Raw genomic sequence first — 19,406 nt, 5'->3', positions numbered from 1 at the left:
TGAGACGAAAACGTAACTTTTGGCTTGCATACAAAATGTCATATGTGGTGGAAACGTGAAGTGTGCGCATTGCCCTGAACACAACAGCACATAAGGGGAAACTAGTCAGAATGAATGTGTTTCTTGACGGTGGTAAATACAGGGCAATCTTGGAAGAGGCTGCAAAAGACTTGAGATCATTACAGAAGTTTAGGTTTCAGCAGGACAGGTCTACACATACAGCCAGAGAATAACAACCTTTAACTCTCTGCGCACAATAAACTTGCAGTTGTAACTGCAGGGAATGATGATTCTGCAAAGTACCGTCCTGAATCGATGGCTGAACATTTATGTCCACCACAGTTTTAAGATCTTTATGTAAAATAAAATAAAGAGCTATGCATCACTTTCCTTCCTCCTTACTGTTATGTGCTGATTTGTTTGGTCTATTATGCAAATTGCCAATAAAATAAATAGAAACTTTAGGGCGTTATGCAATAAAATGTTAAAGCTTAAGAGGGTTCAACACTTTAGGAATGTACTCTAGGTATTCAGAAAAAAGTAATAAAGCTGGTTAATATTTACACTTTTTTATATTTTCTAATTCTTTAAAACACACATACACACACGCATTCGTGGAGAGAGTTCATCATTCCTAGTTCCCTGCGGTGTGTGCACGTTGTGGGCCCCGGTGTTATTGATCCTGATTGGGCCTCACAGGAGGAGATTCCGGCCCGCCATTGACCCACACTTTTTGCATGTTTCCATCCTTCTCTCGGATGATCAGAGACGCGTAAGTCTCCCCTCATGTCAGCCGATTGGCCGTACTTGCGCGAGTTTTCTGATTGTCAGTTGGCGAAAGGAGGGGTAGCGGGAGGAAAGGGGAAAATGAAGTTACTGAGAGTCTCGCAAAATCACTAGCAGGTCTCGCCTGACGTTTTTCTGGCTTGGTGACTGTCAAAACATTCCCCATATGCACCCGTACCCCTCCTCCGCTTTCCCCCAGAAAGCCTGTGGCTCACAGGCTGCTCTCCTCTTCAAAGTAAAACTTCTCAGCCATGTGGCCTGCGTTGCATGTTTGTGTTGATGGGCGCCTCGTTCCTATGAACTCCTCATAGGGATCCTTTTTCTCTTCATCGCTGCTTATGAAGCACTTAAAAAGTGTCATGGCGAGGAAGGAGTAAAAGAGCATCACAAAAAGTATGTAGAAGTAAGCATTGTCGTAAGTCTCCCTGGAAGTGGAGAACGCCGGACGAGTGTGAGAAAGTGGACTCGCGGTGGAGTTGGAAAAAGTCCTGTTCACTTCCACGTCGTGGACGGCGAGGCTCGCGTCCTCCAGAATTTGCTTGCATTGACTAAAGAGAGCAAGGAAGTGGGTCCGGTTCGTGCTCTTCATATTTAAATGTAAAAAAAAAAAAAAAGAATTAACTAGAAGCCAAATAAAACTGAAAAATGCGCAGGGAAATGAACATGGACAACTGAAAATGGGCAGCAAATGGCACGGGTGCACAGGAGGGAGGCACACACCACTTTAGGAAAGGCATGCTGTGAGCCATCCATTCTTTAAGTGGCTTGATAAGGTGGCATTTCTCAGATAAAGCTCCCCTTTTTCCTGCCCTGTTTCATTGTACAATATGGCTGAAGCGCAGACAGAAAAAAAAACATTTTGTTGGGTAAAACAAAAACTAAACCTAATCAATTTCCTCTCATCAAATATCCTGACTGTAAATATCTTTGCTTTAATATTTTTAACTGAAATCTTATTTATTTATTTTTTTAGCCCATCGTCTTTGTCCTTCTTCCTTTCACTTTTAATTTGGGGGTTGGAAGCTGCAGAAACGCTTGGATTGTTGTCAGCTCCGGTCAAGTAGTCTACTCATTTCAAAGAGTGTTGGGGTCAGAGGTTAAGTTGTCTCCAGTGTGTAGCTGCTTGACTGACACTTTGTTCCAAAGCAACCCCTCTGACTTTCTTTCTTTTTTTTTTTTTTTTATGCTTACAAGTTCAGAGCAGTGGTAAAAGAAAAAAAATAAAACCTTTCTCAGAGTTATAAAAAATATAGCAAAGTTTAGTTTGATCTCATTTTGGTCAATCAGCAAACTTAAACAAATGCAGCCAAAGAAGCTGAATTGCAAAAAAACAAGACAAACAAACAAAAAAAAAAAACTAAAAGCTAACCACACAAACAAAAAAAAACATAACAAACACACACACACACATTTAAACACACATTTATGCTCGTTTTAGGGCTGTATCATAAATGACACAGACAGCTGCACACCTGATTCCTGAAACTCAGAGGGAAAGCGAGAGAAAAAACAGCGGGGAATGATAAAAATGCGCTGGCAATTTGTTTAACCTTCTGGGGACTCTGCCCACTGGGTGAGCAGTGTTTTTCATCTCTGTTTGGCGGTCGGAGCCCAAAGCCGTCTGAGCTCTGTGCAGCCATGTCAGTGACTGATGTCCCAGTGTGTCTGAGGCCTGTCGGCCTTATATAATTTACAGCCGCTCTGCTTTAGTCATTACGGGGTGTGAAGGAGCCACCGGGGAGCGGGAATTTGTTCGAAAGGAGTGTTTATGAAAGAGGATATATTTATGATTTAGTGCTGGAGAGTGTGAGTGAGACAGAAAATCACACAAGACCAAAGTCCCTCCAAGGCACATAGAACCAATATGACGGGAAATCTAACAGGGGTCCCTCTGAGTATAGCTTAGATTGTCTTGTTTAATTTAATTAAAATGCAACAGATGATACAATTCTTAAAATTACATGTGGCTAACCTGAGGCAAATTCGGGCAAAAATCAAACAAATTCTAGACCTTTTACAACGCAAAACTATAGGTGTATAAAATATCTTAAAGCTGTTAAATTATTTTTTGACAGATTTTATTTGCTGTAATGCCAACACTTATTTTTAAAAAAAAATTTTTTGTTTAATATTTTTGAGTAGATTTTTTTAATAGACAAAAGAACTGTCAATACTTTTAAAAATACAATAAAAAGCTATATTAAATGTTCTAAGCACTTGTTATGAAGTATCTTGCATGTGTGAGTAAAAATAAATAAATAAATAAATAAATAAATAAATAAATAAATAAATAAATAAATAAATAGGTGCCCATTTGATAAAAATCTAATGTTTGCAGTTGGGAATATTAAATACTTGACGAAGAACATAAATAAACTTCTATCGCATAATATATTTTCTTGGTGTATTAATTGTGCTATTAATTGGTTAGTTCCAGTGAAATTATGTTTATCTGTAATCTATGTCAACCCATTAATGATGAATACAGAACATTTCCAAACTGAAGTAAAACAAACACATCAAACATAAAATATGTTTTTACCAAAGATGTATCTACATAATGTTATTTGACAAATGTTTTTTTTAAATAACAATACACAAAAAAATCTCACATTATAGATAAAATATATTTTTGGTTCATCCACATTTCTTAAGCTGTACATTTCCACTATTTTTCAGATTATTTCATTTATTTATTTATTTATTTATTTATTTTAATAAACAGACCGGTTTAGTGACTTAACAGAATAACATGAAAAATACTTTCAAGTCTTTTTCAGTTCTAATATCTCACACAGCTTGTACAATTTAACTGAGAAATTATAAGTTTGAGAAATTATAAGTTACGTAAAATTAAAAATAAAAATGCTGCACTTACCCGCACTGCACAAATGTTCAAACCTTCCATTTTTGCATTCAGTCCTCTCTGGTGTACAACCAAATTTAATTATTGGGAATATAAATCATCTAAAATACGGTTCAGCTGCTGGAGTAGAACTTTCCATTTGTCTATTTGCAATCTTTAGGCTACAGCCATCAAAATGTACAAAAGTGAGAAGAGCACAAACAAAATCACAGTTTTGTTTCTTTGTTATCATTTTTATGGATGTGTTTGTTTTCTAAGTGAATACTGGGACGCATGTCACATTATTTCTGAAAAAAATATTTTACAAAGGTGATTTATTCAAACCATATTTAAAAATTAAATTTATGGTGTAACGTTCACTTCTTGTGCTCTGTGAAATCCTGGTGTTTTATCGGGAACACCAACTTTTCAGTTCTTTTGTTTAATAAAGCTTTTATAGTATAGTTTTGTTGACAATTAGACAACACTATAAAAATACATTTTACAGAACTGCAGGTTTCTAATTTTAGAAACTATCTGTACATTTTTTTTTAAGTCCGACAAACAAATGAAAATGTTCCAAATGTAAAACTTCTGTATTTTGCACGTTGTTTATTATAAATAGAAATAGTGCTATGCTTTACACAAAACTTCTTACAACAACAACAACAACAAAAAATAAATCACACAATTGTAAATTAAAAAAAAAAAATCATACAAAAGAAAGGGAATAATGAACTGTATGTAAGACTTAAGCACAGTGGAGCAGTTGTAGGAGAATTACTGTAAAAACAAAACAAAAAAAACAATAATAAATAAGGAGGGCACCTACAAATCGACAAGATCCTGAAAACAACTATAACATGCAAAGCGACAACAAAAATCAACAGTCAAGATGAAAGTTGTACTCACTGGTAGAGTCTCTTAATATACTTTTTGGCAAAAGACCGTATGACTACATTGACTTCTATCCATATATTGATAAGTTCCCCTGACTTGATAAATGCACTCACCCAAAATTTTATACCACCAAAAAAAAAAAAGAGAGATAGCTAATCGAGGATATAACTGGAGATCCTCGATCTGTGTTCATTTACAGCACATGAGGTATGAATGTATTGCACTTTCTTTGGGTTGCACCAACACCACTTGGCTTCAGTTCGTGCGTTCTTGCTGGATTTCCAAACGCAGCCGCGTGTTCATGTCGAACTACATATGCATGAGTCTCGTCAATATACAGTAAGACTTTGTCATGAAGACATTCTGAGAGAAGTATTACAGCTGAGCACACTATCACCAACCTGTCTAACCTTCGAGCACAAAAAAAACCACAGAGGCACCTGGGGCTGGAAAAGTCCACATTACACCTCCGCCTTGCCGTAGGATCCAAATACAAAGTCCTGAACATTCAGTTCATACACAAAGCCCCACTTCCCTATTTTTTTCAGAAAAAAATAGAAAAAAACAATTTTCTTGGTCCTTTCAGCTTGGCATGGTGGGCGTGAGGTTACAGTCTTTAATCATTACAGTGAAACTTGTTCGTTTCCATCGCTGCTGCACAACCATCCAAAGTGTCTCTGCTTCTTGCTGAAGTCAAACCAAATAAACCCTTTCACCTCCCACGCTGCTGGTCTCGCTGTCCCAAGGGCTGGAGAAGTTGGCAAAGACAGTGGGTGGCGGCTCTCTCCGGGTAGGAATGCCAGCGTATCCATGTGAGCTTCCTGCATAGGCCGTGTCGGGGCTTCATATAATGAAAGGCACCTATTAAGAACAGACAGAAACAGAAGAAAAAAGCTTTTCACCAATACATTTCCCATGTAATCAAAAAGTTTAAATGTATTTTACAGCAGGTGAGAATGAAACTTTTTCTCTGGTAAAAAAGACCAGAAATCAATCCAGAAGATAGAGAGGTTGACCAAATTTCAGCCTGGATCTCTGGCACTGCTTTTACTGATCAATAACAATTCCAAATCTGACCTCCGTAGGGACACATGGTTCTAATCCTCAGCTGCCAGGGGCTGTAATCGCCCCCCTGCTAAAGAGCCCTCTCACCGTGCCTTCATACACACATACCTGTGCTCACGTACAGACGTGTACACACTTCACGAGAACAACCCCTGTATGCCCCCCACCCTGCCCAAAACATGTGGTTTTCTTCCAGGTCCCTGACTAAATTAATGACATCAAGATGTTGGCACTGACGGGCCGGTCAACATGTGGTGGTGTACCTCACATCAGGCCTCTAACACACACAATCCACCCCTCCCTCCTGTCAAACATACTTTGGGAATGTGGCTTTTTTTATTTGGGCAGCTATCCTTGTTACACAGAGGTCATTACATGGCTAGGTGAGCTGCTCTGTGGATTTGATGGGCAAGCTCATCACACAGGGTCACGAAAGAACAGTTAGTAAAAACGAGTGTACCGAGACAGCGACTGGGCCACCGTAATGATGATAATATAAACTGAAGTAACCCGGCCACTAGCGATCCCCCAAACCCCAATGTAATTCCAGTGCAGCACATGGAGATTTGAGACGCTCCCTAATCAGAGGGGGTCTTTGCAATTAACTGTGAGTCCGAAAATCCTGGCTAAATCAACAGCCAACAGATGGCATTGCAGAACGATGTGTCCTCGCAATAACAACCAGCGTGAATGAAATTGTTTCTTCAATAAAAACAAAGGTGCACCACTACCTTGCTCTGTCCGTACTGTCCGTACTGGTAGCTGGGGTGGTGGTCGACGGCGTAGGCCGGGGAGGTGTAAGAAGGTGGGCAGTAAGACTGGGTACTTGGCAGGGTGGGCATGCTGCTCAGGCTCGGAAGGGCCTCCAAGCGCTGAGAGCCGTGGCAGCTAGCAGCCATGGCCCCGTTAGGCTCGAGGCCTCCTGTGAGAGGGGAGAGGGCAAAGTCACTCTGGGACTGATGCGGCACTCCACTCGGGTTCAGCAAGCCCATCACCTGCAAGGAGACACAGAGAGATCGAATCGTTAGAACGCATGTCGATTTAACTGAAAGCCACATGGCTGAGGTTTTCTAGTGTTCACCATTACGTACAAACAATGCTGACAATTTATGTTCAGTTTCCACTCTTGAAAACTTTCCTATCTTGGTGTTTTTTCTTCACTGTTAGCATTAGCAGCTCTGTTCAGACATGTTCTCTGTATTCTTTCCTTTTTATGATGTAAAGCACTTTGAACTGCCTCGTTGCTGAAATGTGTATAAACTTGATTGACTTGACTAAAACTAACACCAGTTGCATCTTTTTTTTTCTCATTGATGTTCCGTCATGAAGTACACAAAAGAACAGTTGCATACAGTGCCTTGCAAAAAAAACTATTCAAACCCATTGAACTTTTCAACATTATGTCACATTACAACCCCAAACCTCATTGTATTTTATGTGACACATCAGCACAAATCATTTGTTTCCAGTACAAGTCCAGGTTTTCTACGAAGCACTCAGAAATGTTGTGTGCCACGAAGACCAAGAAACCAAGCAGAGAGGTCAGGTGTTAGATTGTTCGGAAGTTAGTTTATAAAACATCACAAGTACTGAACACCAATTTGTGACACAAAAAAAGTGTCACACAACTGCAAAACTAGTCAAACATAGCCATCCACCTAAACTGACAGCTTTCGAGTACTAGTTAAGAGACTGCAGAGCTCCCAGGGCAACTATTTGTTATGCACTCTGTAATTCTTCCTTTCATGAAAAGTAGCAAAGAGGACCACGTCATTTAAATAAACCCATAAAGCCATAAAAAGTCAAGCTTAAACATTGCTACACATCATTAATATCTGTTCAAGTTAGATGTCACTAAAATTAAACTTTTAGCTAAAAAAAAAAAAAGCTGAAGTTTGTAAGTGTGCACACCAACCTGAATACATCAACAGTTACACATGGTGGTGGCAGCATCATGCGGTGGGAATACTTTCTTTCAACTGATCTGATAAAGCTGGACTTTAGCAGCTCCAGAGAACCTGAGACTTGGGGTAAAGGTTCACCTTCCAGCAGCACAATGGCATTAAATTTACAACCTGAGCTATAATGGAAAGAGTTAGATTAAAGCATCTAAAATATTAAAATAGGCTAGTTAGTCCAAACCTAAATCTAACTGAGAATCTGTGGCAAGACTTGAGAAGTGCTGTTCACTCTGAATGAGCTTCAGCTACTTTGAAAATAATTAAATTATATTGACTCTGTGGGGTTGAATAGAAATGCCTGACATGTTGCGATTGTTTTTTTGTTTTGTTTTGTTTTTTTCTGATATATCTTTAAACCATTTGTCATTTTCCTCAATAAAATGCACTAAAATTTGTTGTTGTGACTTTATAAAATGGGAGCGAATACATATGTCGCCGTATATCATAAAATTTAAAGAAAATAAAAAAGATCCACTCTAAATTTCTCCCAAAGCCGCCATAAGAATTTAATAAACTGCAAGAGGTGATATCTTTCAACCTGAACTTACAGGAAGCAAATCTCCTTTGTGCGCAAACATAAAAAAAATGCTTTTATCGCATTACTTTTTTTGCCTCTGTCTTCAAAAATGACCTTGTCCTCATAAAGGAGACCAAAGGTTACATGAGAAGCAGAAGTAAGGTATGTTTTTATGTCGAAGCTACCTATATGTGGGGTCATGCCTAAACAGCGAGCCTGTGTATGTGCACATGCCTGTGGGGGATGTCGGGGTTTTTTTCTTTTTCTTTTTTTTTTTTTTGTTCTGATGTCAGGTCTGCTGGGGTATCAGTGATCCATCGTGAACAGCTGCATAAGGGTTTGCGTGAGAAGCAAAGTTGTGAAAAAGTCCATCTTGGAGAAAACGCAGCAAAAGCCAAAACTAAAATCCAAGTGGCCTTTGCTGGACAGATGATAACGAATGAAAAGAAAACACGAGCTTCCCCAACTCACTTCCAGTTGATCAGAAAATGTACATGTCCACAGACAAAGGTTAACTTGTTCGGCTTTAATATATGTACTTCACAAGTAAAAAATAAAACATAGAACACAATTTATCTAATATGACAGAAATATTATACATTTTTTTTGGGCCTGCAGATTAATAATCAATCAATAACAAGGTTTCAAACTCATTTTCCAAACTTTAATACTTTTGTTTTTGGACTGCGTAATGTCAGTTGATGTCTAAGATGGTTTAAGGTACTAATTGTATCCTGTTGTGTGCATGCATGTGTCCAGAGTTTGAGCAACTGAAACAGCAGCATTTCCCCGATGGTCTGTCTGTTTCCAGGTTGTTCCGGGGATTAGGTCCCAGGGGGTGCAAATCCTGACTGTTTGCTTCCTTGGTGAGAAAGGATTGCTAAGGTATGCACCAGATCAGAGCTGCAACGTCAGAGCTGGAGAAAGCCTTCACTCTGTCTGTTTGCTCAGTGTGCAGAGCTAACTGCTCAGATGAGAATATCTCCGATCTAAAGCAAACCGTCTCTAAAGCAGGACTGCGCGGTGCTGTGACCATATCTGGAGTTAGCGGAATCCTCTCATGTATACAGAATAATAGGCGGCTTTTAGAGACAAATCTGGAGTCCAGATAACACAAGAGATGTAATTTCTGCAAGGATTGGGCGTATAAATCCGTAAAGCAGAGGCGATCTCAGAAAAAACCGAAGTTGTAAACTTTTTTCCAAGTGCAAAGAGGTCCTTTGCTATCAATGTCAACGAACGTATTTCTCATTTCCTCTCTCTTATTAAGTTAAAATCTGAAAATTAATTAAATCAACATACCAAATAGAGAAAACTGATTTGCAATATACATTCAAACAGCTGCAATGAATACACGAATTAAAACAAATTAGCCAACAAAGTGATTCATTTGCATAAATTACACACTTTGTTACGAGTTGCTAGATTACTTCATTCCAATCAATTAGGACACTGGAACGCTACGTGATTGCATTCCCAGACTGAGAGAAACCTTAAAGGAGAGTGGTGCAATTTGACAGATGAGATTTCCATTCTATGCAAGCTGCCTGGAAAGGTTAATGCTGAAACCATGCGCAGAGACTGAGCACCTTTGGCCTTTTTGTTGGAGCTGATCTCACTCTTTGACCCTGCAAGTATTCGAACACCTACCAGCACAACCACTGACAGGAGAAAGCATCCACCTTGCAGACCAGCTCTGCTTCGACAAAATCATTATCTGAGGTGCAGTTTAAGAGTTCTTTAAGACTGCCAGGTTACACGAATTTGCACCTGCGTTTTGCTTTGTGTCATTTTAACCCTCAGTTTTCATTAAAAACAGGTAATATTTTACCAGTTTATGCGGTTAGACAGTAAAGGGAAAAAGAAATATAACTGGAACTTGCACACGAAAGCAGTTAATTATACTTTCAGCTTCAAAAGAGGCCTTCAGAGGCATCAATAACAAAAAGCAACAAACCTGCCTCCCTTTTTTTTTCATATTTTTTTTATCAGTGCATAACAGGAAATGGAGATCCTCTCTCATGGGAATTAGTACCCAACATGCAAAGCACAAGGGCTGGCCACCCTTTGTGCCAGCTAAAAGCTCGTTTTCCGCCTGTTAGTCCATCTCTTGGACTCACAGGGTGCCACTGATAGACACTGATGACTGTGTAATCAACCATAATTGTCTTTTCAGTTTTGATTTGTGTCATCGTCTGACATCCATGCATCCTTCCCCGTGTCTGCTGCCTTCCCGCCTCTCTGGTGATGGACGTTTGCCACATTTTAAATTCATCAAACTATTTGTCGAGATAAACAAAAAAATAAAAAAATTTTGAACAGCCACAGAGTTCCTCACCCTGACAAGGATCCATCATTGTCGTGACAGTGACACCTCCTGCATAGGTCACGCAGAGAAGTATGTGTTTGTGCGCTTTATTATTTTTACCATATGGTACACCTCATGAAGCCTTCCGTTTACTGACGTGCTAAATATGTGGCGACGTGTGAGAACTGCCAGATTGTGGAGAGCTTGCTCCACAGAAATATAAGTTTGCGAGCACACTTGTATTAGAGGAGGATCCATCGACTATGACATCTTCCAGGTAAGAGCTCTGCCATAAACAGAAAGCCACAAATCCCCACATCCCGTTATCCTTTCACGTCACACAACTAGGTCTGCTGAGATTGTGCGTTTTCAAAACATGCAGCTAGGATTTCGGAACCAAACGGACCTGAGTGACATGCATATTCAAGTTGAGGTCTGTGTCAAAGTCCTCATGCGAATGGTAAAAATTAATTTAAGGCTTTAAATACAGGAAACATTGTTGTGCACCATCATGAACAACGTGCACCAGGTTCAGTGTACAGTGATCCCTCGTTTTTCGCGTTTTTTGCATTTCCTTTAGTTTTTACAATTATTACACAGCATAATTAAATACTCTACATTGAAACCAAAGAACAAAAACTGTGTTCAGGTCAGCGGATGTGCATGATCATCAATCAGGGCCTTAATTTGATCCGGAGTCATGTCATTACAGAGTCTCCTCCAACCTGCCCTGCGAGACTCACAGCTGTATCTACGGCAGAGCGATGGATCTCGTCAAGCGAGCTTCCGGTCGGGTTTTGCGCTGATTCCAGCCAGTTTTTTTTCCAGCAGGCATTCAAAGTTTCACTTTTCATCTCCTGAATGGCCAAGCTTGTATTACTTATATTTAAATACCGGAACTTTATTGGCACACAGGTAGAGGAGAACCGCAGAGACTGTTTAGCCAATCAGGACGCAGAACACAATGCACTGTTAAAAAAAAAAAATAAAAAAAAACTGCACACACAAAAAAATCGCAAAGCAGCGAGACCGCGAAAGGTGAACCAAGTTATAGAGAGTGATCACTGTATCCTCTAAAACTTTTGCTTTGCATGGTTGTTACGTAATCTTGCATTATCCATTACTGTTGATAATGGTCACAGGTGCTAACCACCTCTTGATTCCACAGTCAGCGTCAACCTCCCACTCTATGTTGGATTTTCCCTTTATTGCAAGCCATAAAGATCGCCATAGCTCTTGTAACTAAAGAATGATCCAGAAGGGGCTTAAGACTTGACAGAGTTGCGGCATGTTCACAGACTCCAGCTCAGCATGAGACTCCAGCTGGAACATGGCAGACCAGAGGCCCCTTTAAAGGATCGTGAGAGGAGCTAAGAAGGATATTGTAGTGTCCCAACCCTTTGGTCAGGATCTACGATTCAAAGTCTCTACAGGTACAAGGCATTTAAATGCTGCCATGAGGCAAACAAACCATCAGACACGCCGCAAATTATTAAAATTATTATTATTATTTTTAACTGAATTACATTTGACATCACTGACCTGTGGAGAGATGGCGTTGCTGATGCTGGGATTGACAGCGTTGCCGTGTCCCGTCGGGGGCACAAAGCTGTCCGAGTACCCTGAGAAGTTGTGTCTTCCAGAGGAAAGGCAGTATCCTGAGCCGCCATCTTGGGAGGCTGCGGATGAGCTGAGCGCGCTCTGGTGCACTGAGGTGGGCGGCAGAGGCTGAGGTCGATGGACTGTACTTGGTTGTTCAGAGGCTGATGAGAATGAAACAGGAAGTCATTGTGCTGCTGGCGTTTTATTTATTCGCAGACTTGCAACACAGTTTAAGCATTAAGACGAGTGTGTGTTTGACTAGGCCCACCTTGGGCTATAGAGGTTGGAGGGTAGGGGCTGTCTGACAGCTGATAAGGCTGCAGGCCTGGCATGGCTGACGGAGGGAAACCACCTGGTATGAGGTGATTAAAAGCCATTAGCTGATTGGCTCCTGCTTGTTTCCTCCATCGAGCTCTTCTGTTGCTGAACCACACCTGACAGGGAAATACAATTGAACATGAAAGAAATTTTTTGTTTAGAAAATCGTCACCAACATGGTAAGTAGATTTTTTTTTCTTTTAAGTTTAGTGCCTTTAAAAAATATTCTCCATGAACTTCCAGTCTTGCAACAGTCAGTTACTTTGTTGTAATTGATTTGCATTTTATACAACAGACAAAGCAAATAGCGCCGAGTTGGAAAGGAAAAGGAAAAAGGATATGTGGTTTCACAGACGTTTGTGTTCAGCCCCCTGTTGATCAGAACAAACCGAGAGCAACCAACGGCCTTTAGAAGGCATCTAATTATTATAATTGAATAAAAATTGAGCTGATCTATATCTTAGTGGTTTGTTAGAGGACATTATTGAACAAACAACAGGGATGCAGCAGATGGGTCAGGAATTAAATTGTGGAGAAGTTTAAACCAGGGTTAGGTAATAAAATAATATTCTCAGCACTGATCCTGACACGACGCATTGTTTAACCAACCATCTAAAATTATAGTGACGGGTAAGGAAATCCTTAATCAGAGAAGCAACCAGGACCCCCACAGTAACTCTGTGAGAGCTCCATTTGTCAGATGAAAGGATCTGTTGACAGGGGAACTATATTTGTCATGCAGTCTACAAATCTGGCCTTTGTGGAAGAGGGCCAAGAAAAAAAGTCTTCTGTGAATCGGTCTGCTTTGCCATAATGCATATATGGGACACAACACCCATGTGGAAGAAGGTGCTCTAGAAAGATGATGCAAAAGTTAAAAATTTTAGCCCAAAACTATCACTTCGCACACTATCCCCACTATGAAACATGTTGGTGGCAGCATCAGGCTGTGGGGAGACTTTCCTTAAGTAGAAACAGGGAAGCTGGTGAAGGTTTATTGGATTATGCATGAAATCACATGCATAAAAATAATATAAACCGGTTAGAGGCTGCAAAAAGCTTGAGGCTGCAGTGGAGGCTCATCGTCCAGGAGACAACAAATCCGAATATACAGCCAGAGCGACAACAGAACGATTAAGATCAAAGCATGAAACAATTGTTAGACTGGGCCAGTCAACGTTCAGTACTAAATTAGATGAGAAACTTAAAATCTGCTGTTGCATAGATACTTTCTGAGCTTTAGTTACTTTGCAAAGAAGAACAGCAAAATTATGTCTCTAGATGCTCAAATACGGTAGAACCAAGCAAAAGTATTCACGCAAAAGGTTGAATAAACATACATGCCACACTTTACCAATTTTTATTAGTAAAAAAATATTACATATGTATTTTAGTCTTTTATTTTAAAAAAATCACTTTTTTTTTTCAGTTGGAACAGTTAGAACTGTAACTTTACTTCATTCACTGAAAATGTATCTGTGCAAGGACTCTCTGTCCCTTTGCAGGGACCTACGCTGATAGCGATCTTCACATCTGTAGAGCGCAGTGAAACCACATCTTTGTGAGCTACTTAACGTCACAGAGTTCATACATTGCCAGAGGGCTGTCATGGCTATTAAAAGCTATATTGAGAGGCTATCTAAATCGAGAATCTATTTGCAGAATTTTTTTATTTTTTTTTTACATAGCCCCCTTTTGGCAAAATGTTGACAAAAATAGAAAGATGTCTTTGTGTATAAAGGCGGCTGTGGGTGTCTCCGTGTGGAGCGGCAGGGGGAGGCGCTGGGGTGGTCCAGGGGTTGTTTTGGGGATGGACCACATGGCTAATGGTTGTAAAGAATGCGTAGCAACATCCCAAAACAACTTAACACCCGCATGTCTCAGAGGGAGTGACAGATTGCCGCGCTGTCAAGATTTAGACTTGCATGCATGCTCGTGTTTCTAACCTGAACTCGAGCTTCTGTCAGTTTGGCCCTCTGAGCCAGCTCCTCTCGCGTGTAGATGTCTGGGTAGTGCGTACGTTCAAAGGCCCTCTCCAGTTCCTCCAGCTGCTCTGCTGTGAAGGTCGTCCGACTGCGGCGCTGCTTCCTCTTCAACGGCAGGCCCGGCTCGGAGTCCACGTCTGAAGCCTCGTCCGAGTGGCTCGCTGGGATAGAAAGAAAAAAAAAAAGACGTTTTCAATTAATTTATAATATCAACACACACACACACACACACAGGCTAAGCCGTTGCAGTTTAATAAAACACCTATAACCATGCTGCTGGCATCCTGGCCATTAAAGTTTTTTGTGATCCTGAACTGCTCAACGCAAAATATAAATTGTCTAATGACGATTATCTGTCAGTTTGCAATATATAACCATATGTTGCTGATTTAGCAGCACAGAGTTATAAGACTAACTTTATGAATTCTAAACTTTCTTTTTATTCAACAGCAAGAGTTTGTTTTAGAGATCTTAAAATCAATGACAAATTTAAGACTGATATAGCATAGCATCAACAAATCTAGTTAGTTTTTCTCCGAGTTTAAAAACATATTTATTTTCCTTATTGACAGTTGAAAATACTATTTCACACTTGCAAAATATTCATTTTTTCCCCTGTTAAATTAATTTACAGAAGTAGTGTTGCTTAAATTTTAACATTTTTGTGTGTGTTTGATTTGCTTAAATAACATATTTGGGAGCATTTCCTATTGTGATGTAAATGAATGATGTATTCATATATTAAATGAAATAAATTCAAATCTCGTAAACTGGTTAAAAAATCTTAACTATGAGGAATATACAAAATTTCTTTCTTTCAATTGCAGATTGCTCACTTTATATAAAACAATTCATCCTTCAGAACGGATGTTTCACAGATTTTCGGTTTTGAGTTGGACCGTGACTACTTCTACTGATGTAAATTTAATAGTTTCACACAGCATACCAGCTGCTCCACAGCACGTCGCACAGAGCCACTCTAGGTTGTGTCCTCCTGATTTCTTAAACTCCTCAGTGGTTCCCCGGGGGATCAAAAGCAAAAGCCTGCTTGAACATGGATTAAAGAGGACAAGATCCCTCCGGGGCATCAATCGCCTGGGACACTGTGTCTCTTCTAGTCTTAGCCATGCTGTGTGTTAGGCTGATATTCAGCAGCACAGGAAAGGCAGCCCGTTGCAGGTGCTTCCTAATCTGCTCGCTCAGGTCAAGAGAAACTGACTGAGCTAACATGGGAGGTGCAGAAGAGGAGGAGCATTATTGAACTTTGGAAACGATATCAGAAATTGATGTTTCTGAATTTGTGTGGATTTTCATATTTATTAAAAAAAAAAAAAACTACAAAGCCCTAAAAATGATCATGATCACCAGCAATCTTATCCTTCATTTTCTCCATCAAAAACATGAATCTGCTGACTCTGGATTGCTAGTTGTCACTCGGTGGATCCTGAGTTAAAATCCACTCCTAAATCAACGCCAGTGAGAAAATCATCATGAGGGATCCCGCCACATTTTTGACGCAATAAACTGTGACGAAATAAAATGCTCAAAAGCAAAAAGACAGGCGAGTGCAAGAGAAATACTGGTCTGTCTCAGACTCTTTCTTATTCCTCTTAGGCTTTAATTAAAAAAGTGCCAAGTCAGACATTGAAGGGGGGCAGGGAGAGGGGGACAGTGATCTCCCCTTGGCTCTGGAGCCTCTGCAAGGAAGGCAGGAAGTCTTTGCACCGGTTGCCAGTGTGTGTCTGACCAGGCATTACACACAGATTTGGCCTCTGGGAATGCTGTTAGTCAAAGACCTGCTGGCAAAAAAAAAAAAAGAAAGAAACGATCCTGACTCTGAGACAAGCTCATTATTAGATCTAAACCAGATTGAGGTGCCAGGCTAACACATGCAAATTCAAGCAAGCTGCTTTATTTAGCCAATTTTATCATTTATAAAATATACTTCCTTGCTGTTTAGTGAAGGAAAGCTTAGAAAACTTTGAAGGCAACAGTTATCCATTTGCTCTCTCTGCTTACCATAGGGTTACCCCCACAGCCCTTTTTACTTTTTACCATTTCCTCTTTTTCCCTTCCTGTTTTTATTTGTCTTTGACTATTCCGTAATGGCAAATGACAGCGATGCTTTTGTCATCCTTTGCTTGCTCTTTTGTCTTTTTCTGTCTTCTTCTTCACCCACTTTTCTCCTTTATTTTTGGGGAGTGATGTGGCCAGGCCATTGTATCCCAGTGGGGAAAAGCCTGTGGCAGGGCTCTATTGGACCGATTACCACGCTCCATCTGTAGGAGCCATCAGGGACGCCCGGGCCCTTATTCAGGGGCCTGTCACCTGCACAGCAGGGGACCTGGGGGGAGGTGGGGAGAAGAGTAAGTTGGGGGCTGGAGTAGGGGAATGAGGAGTAGGAGGAGAAAAAAGGGGGCACAAAAGGGTCCAGAGAAGGGCCATTGGGGCTGTGGAGGGGCACAGCAGGGGAGCACCCCTATATTCCCTCCTTCCACGGCCCGAGGGGCACAAAGCTGGGGGATGGGAAGTCAAAGGGGTTGACATGGAGAGGAGAAGGAAAGCTGAAAGCACCTGAAGAAGATGCTGGGGTTGAGGGAGGAGGGTGCACAGCGAATGAGGGGTGGGGGGAGGCAGTGATTGTTAAAAAAAGAAAAAAAAAAGAAAATAGGACCTGTCTTTTTTCACCTCAGCCATTCACATCACTCGTCTCTTCCTGGATTCACCCACTGCTATACATCCGCATCTGAGACACTGTCAAACACTGTTCTAAGTCTGCCTGGGAATGATTTAAGCCAAGCTGATGCTGGAGCAGACTTGTTCCCACACATTCCACACAACAATGACAGGAGATAATACTGGCCATATAACGGGAAAGTATCAGCGTTGTTACTCGAATTCCTCAATCAAATTCTGTGCAACAGATAAAGCAACAAGGGGCCTGTCCCTGTCTGCACCAGAGGAAATGTGTAAGATCCCACACAGCATAAGTGCCTTTGGACAGTTGGCTTTCTCCGGCACAGCAGCTAATACTTGGAATACAGTAACCCAAAGAATAGGACTATTCCCCTTTAATTGGTTGGTAATTAATCTCCATACATGGTTTAGCTCAAACCTCGTTTAGGACGTTATTTGTCGGAATGTTGCAACTTAAACTCTGGATTAACACAAGGCCCAATTTTAAGCTGCACTATTTTTATCTTTACATGTTGCCACTTATTAATGTAAAAGAAGTAACATTCACTTCCATCGCAACCCAGATAACACATACTTGTTTATTTTATATCACCTTATTACCCGAGACCAGTCGATACATTTTTGACCATATTTTAGGTATTAATTCATTGATGGCGCATAGCTTTTGTCAGCTTGCTCGGTCAGTGCAAAGCTGAGGGTTTTTGGACAGACTTTCAAAGGCGGAAGCAGAGCATCAAGTTGTGGCAGCAACCTCTTCATGTCAGGGGGAAATAGTTTTATCACTCGTGCCCTCCTGTTTGGGTGTTATGGAAAAGGTCCTCTGTTAGTGTCAGTGAGGGGCTCTTTTCCATGTGTGACACTTATATGTAGGAAAACTTTACTGAAAATCCAACAGCAGTGGAGAGTGTTGGTTATTTCAACAGCAAACTAAAAATCAACTTGCTTAGATGAATTTATAGTTGAAATTTAGTCATTTAGAATATATTGATATTTCATTATTTTACATGGGTTTTTTCTAATTTTACACTTTGTCCAATCTCTTTTGATTATATTGCATTTAAAATTATTTATACTTTTTCTGATTGTTTTGTTCATTCACTTACATTTGATAGTTCAGAATTTTTCATTATGTTTCTTCACTGCATGATAATGTTTCCTCAATATACCATCTTTCGTAATTGCTCTTAAATGTGTTCAGTTTTTTTTTTAGATTTTGTTTGTTTATTTAGTTTGACCAATTCTGGTGGGTTACACCTGTCTGTACGAAAAGTACTGCAAATATAGTTTGAGTGACTGGTTGAAATTTGTGATTAGTTGAATGTGTATCTTTTTCTTGAAATAAATAAAGCAAGAAAGACAAAGTTTGACTATGACAACTTATTAAAAAAAGGTCAGTTCCTCCATGTGTAGGCCTGCTCAGAAATTTAATAAGACATAAACATTAAGTTATGTTAATTAACCAGCAAAAAAGAAACATATTTAGGAAGTAGAACTGAGTTTAACAAGTGACTACAAAACGCTCCTTTCACTGTGAATAAAATTGTAAAGGTTTCTTTACTGTAAAAAAAAAAAATGTTCCAAAAACAGACAAAAATGATGTGAATCTGGTGAACTTCCAGTTTTATTAGCTTCACCGGTAGGAGGAGTGCTTCTAAGATGCAAATAAAAAAATCCCCCCCCCCACCTCCCGCCTTGAAAAAAAAAAAAAAAAACCCAGAGAGGATTCCTGCCATCAGGATAAAGGCTGACCTTGTTTACTGCTCAGGCTCATCTTGGCGGACATCCACCCGTCTCCCACCCTCTCCTACGCCTTAGGAGACATTAATATAAGTAGGCATGCAAAGCTACGCACAGCAACATCTTTGCTCATGTGTGCAAAGAAATTCCCATCCGTGGTTCAAAAATGTAAATAAAAGAAATGGAAAGTGTGACAAAGCATAAGAAACGAAGAATCACGTATGGAGAGAGAAACCAAACCATATGGGGCAGTTTATGGCCTTGTCTTAGTAGGGGCTGGCTGGCCCATCCTCCTGGGGCTTTTAATAGAGAAGGTAATTGAGCTGGTGACATGTGTTCGTGACGCAAAACAAAGGGCATAAGAGACAAATGAACTCGCTATTTGCCCAGGGAAGTAGATCTGGCCCTTTCAGGGCAGGGAGTGTGGTGCGAGTGGGCCACTGAATAAAATAGCTGCGTGCCGCGCGGAGCCAAAGCGAGCAGATGCACTGGGTGAGGTGTGGGGGGTGAGGAGGGGGAAAGAATGGTAAACTGACAGCTTATGGACTCAGCTGGGGTTAACAGTTTAAGAGAAAAAATGGGAGCGAGTGGGCTGCTCACTTGACTTGCTAAAGAGCCCCTAGGAACCTGCAGCTGCCTGGGAAAGGGGGGCAGGTGGGTGGGGGGGGGGGTTATAGAAATAAAA

The 19,406-nt window shown here is 40.5% G+C and overlaps 1 protein-coding gene across 1 annotated transcript; it reads right to left on the bottom strand.

The window, feature by feature from the left end:
• Positions 1–4,213: 4,213 nt before the first annotated feature.
• On the bottom strand, positions 4,214–18,755 carry LOC103148976 (paired box protein Pax-3-like). Its single transcript, XM_007567989.2, has 6 exons — positions 18,734–18,755; positions 14,249–14,448; positions 12,253–12,418; positions 11,925–12,145; positions 6,328–6,591; positions 4,214–5,392 (listed from the first exon to the last, which is right to left on the bottom strand). The coding sequence occupies exons 1-6, from the start codon at positions 18,753–18,755 to the stop codon at positions 5,375–5,377; spliced, it is 891 nt and encodes a 296-aa protein (XP_007568051.1). The 3' UTR covers positions 4,214–5,374.
• Positions 18,756–19,406: the final 651 nt, after the last annotated feature.

The sequence above is a fragment of the Poecilia formosa genome, unplaced genomic scaffold, assembly GCF_000485575.1.
Source record: "Poecilia formosa unplaced genomic scaffold, Poecilia_formosa-5.1.2 Scaffold215, whole genome shotgun sequence".
Lineage (NCBI taxonomy): Eukaryota > Metazoa > Chordata > Actinopteri > Cyprinodontiformes > Poeciliidae > Poecilia > Poecilia formosa.
The sequence above is the reverse complement of the archived record's forward strand: the minus strand, read 5'-3'. Positions and strand labels throughout refer to the sequence as shown.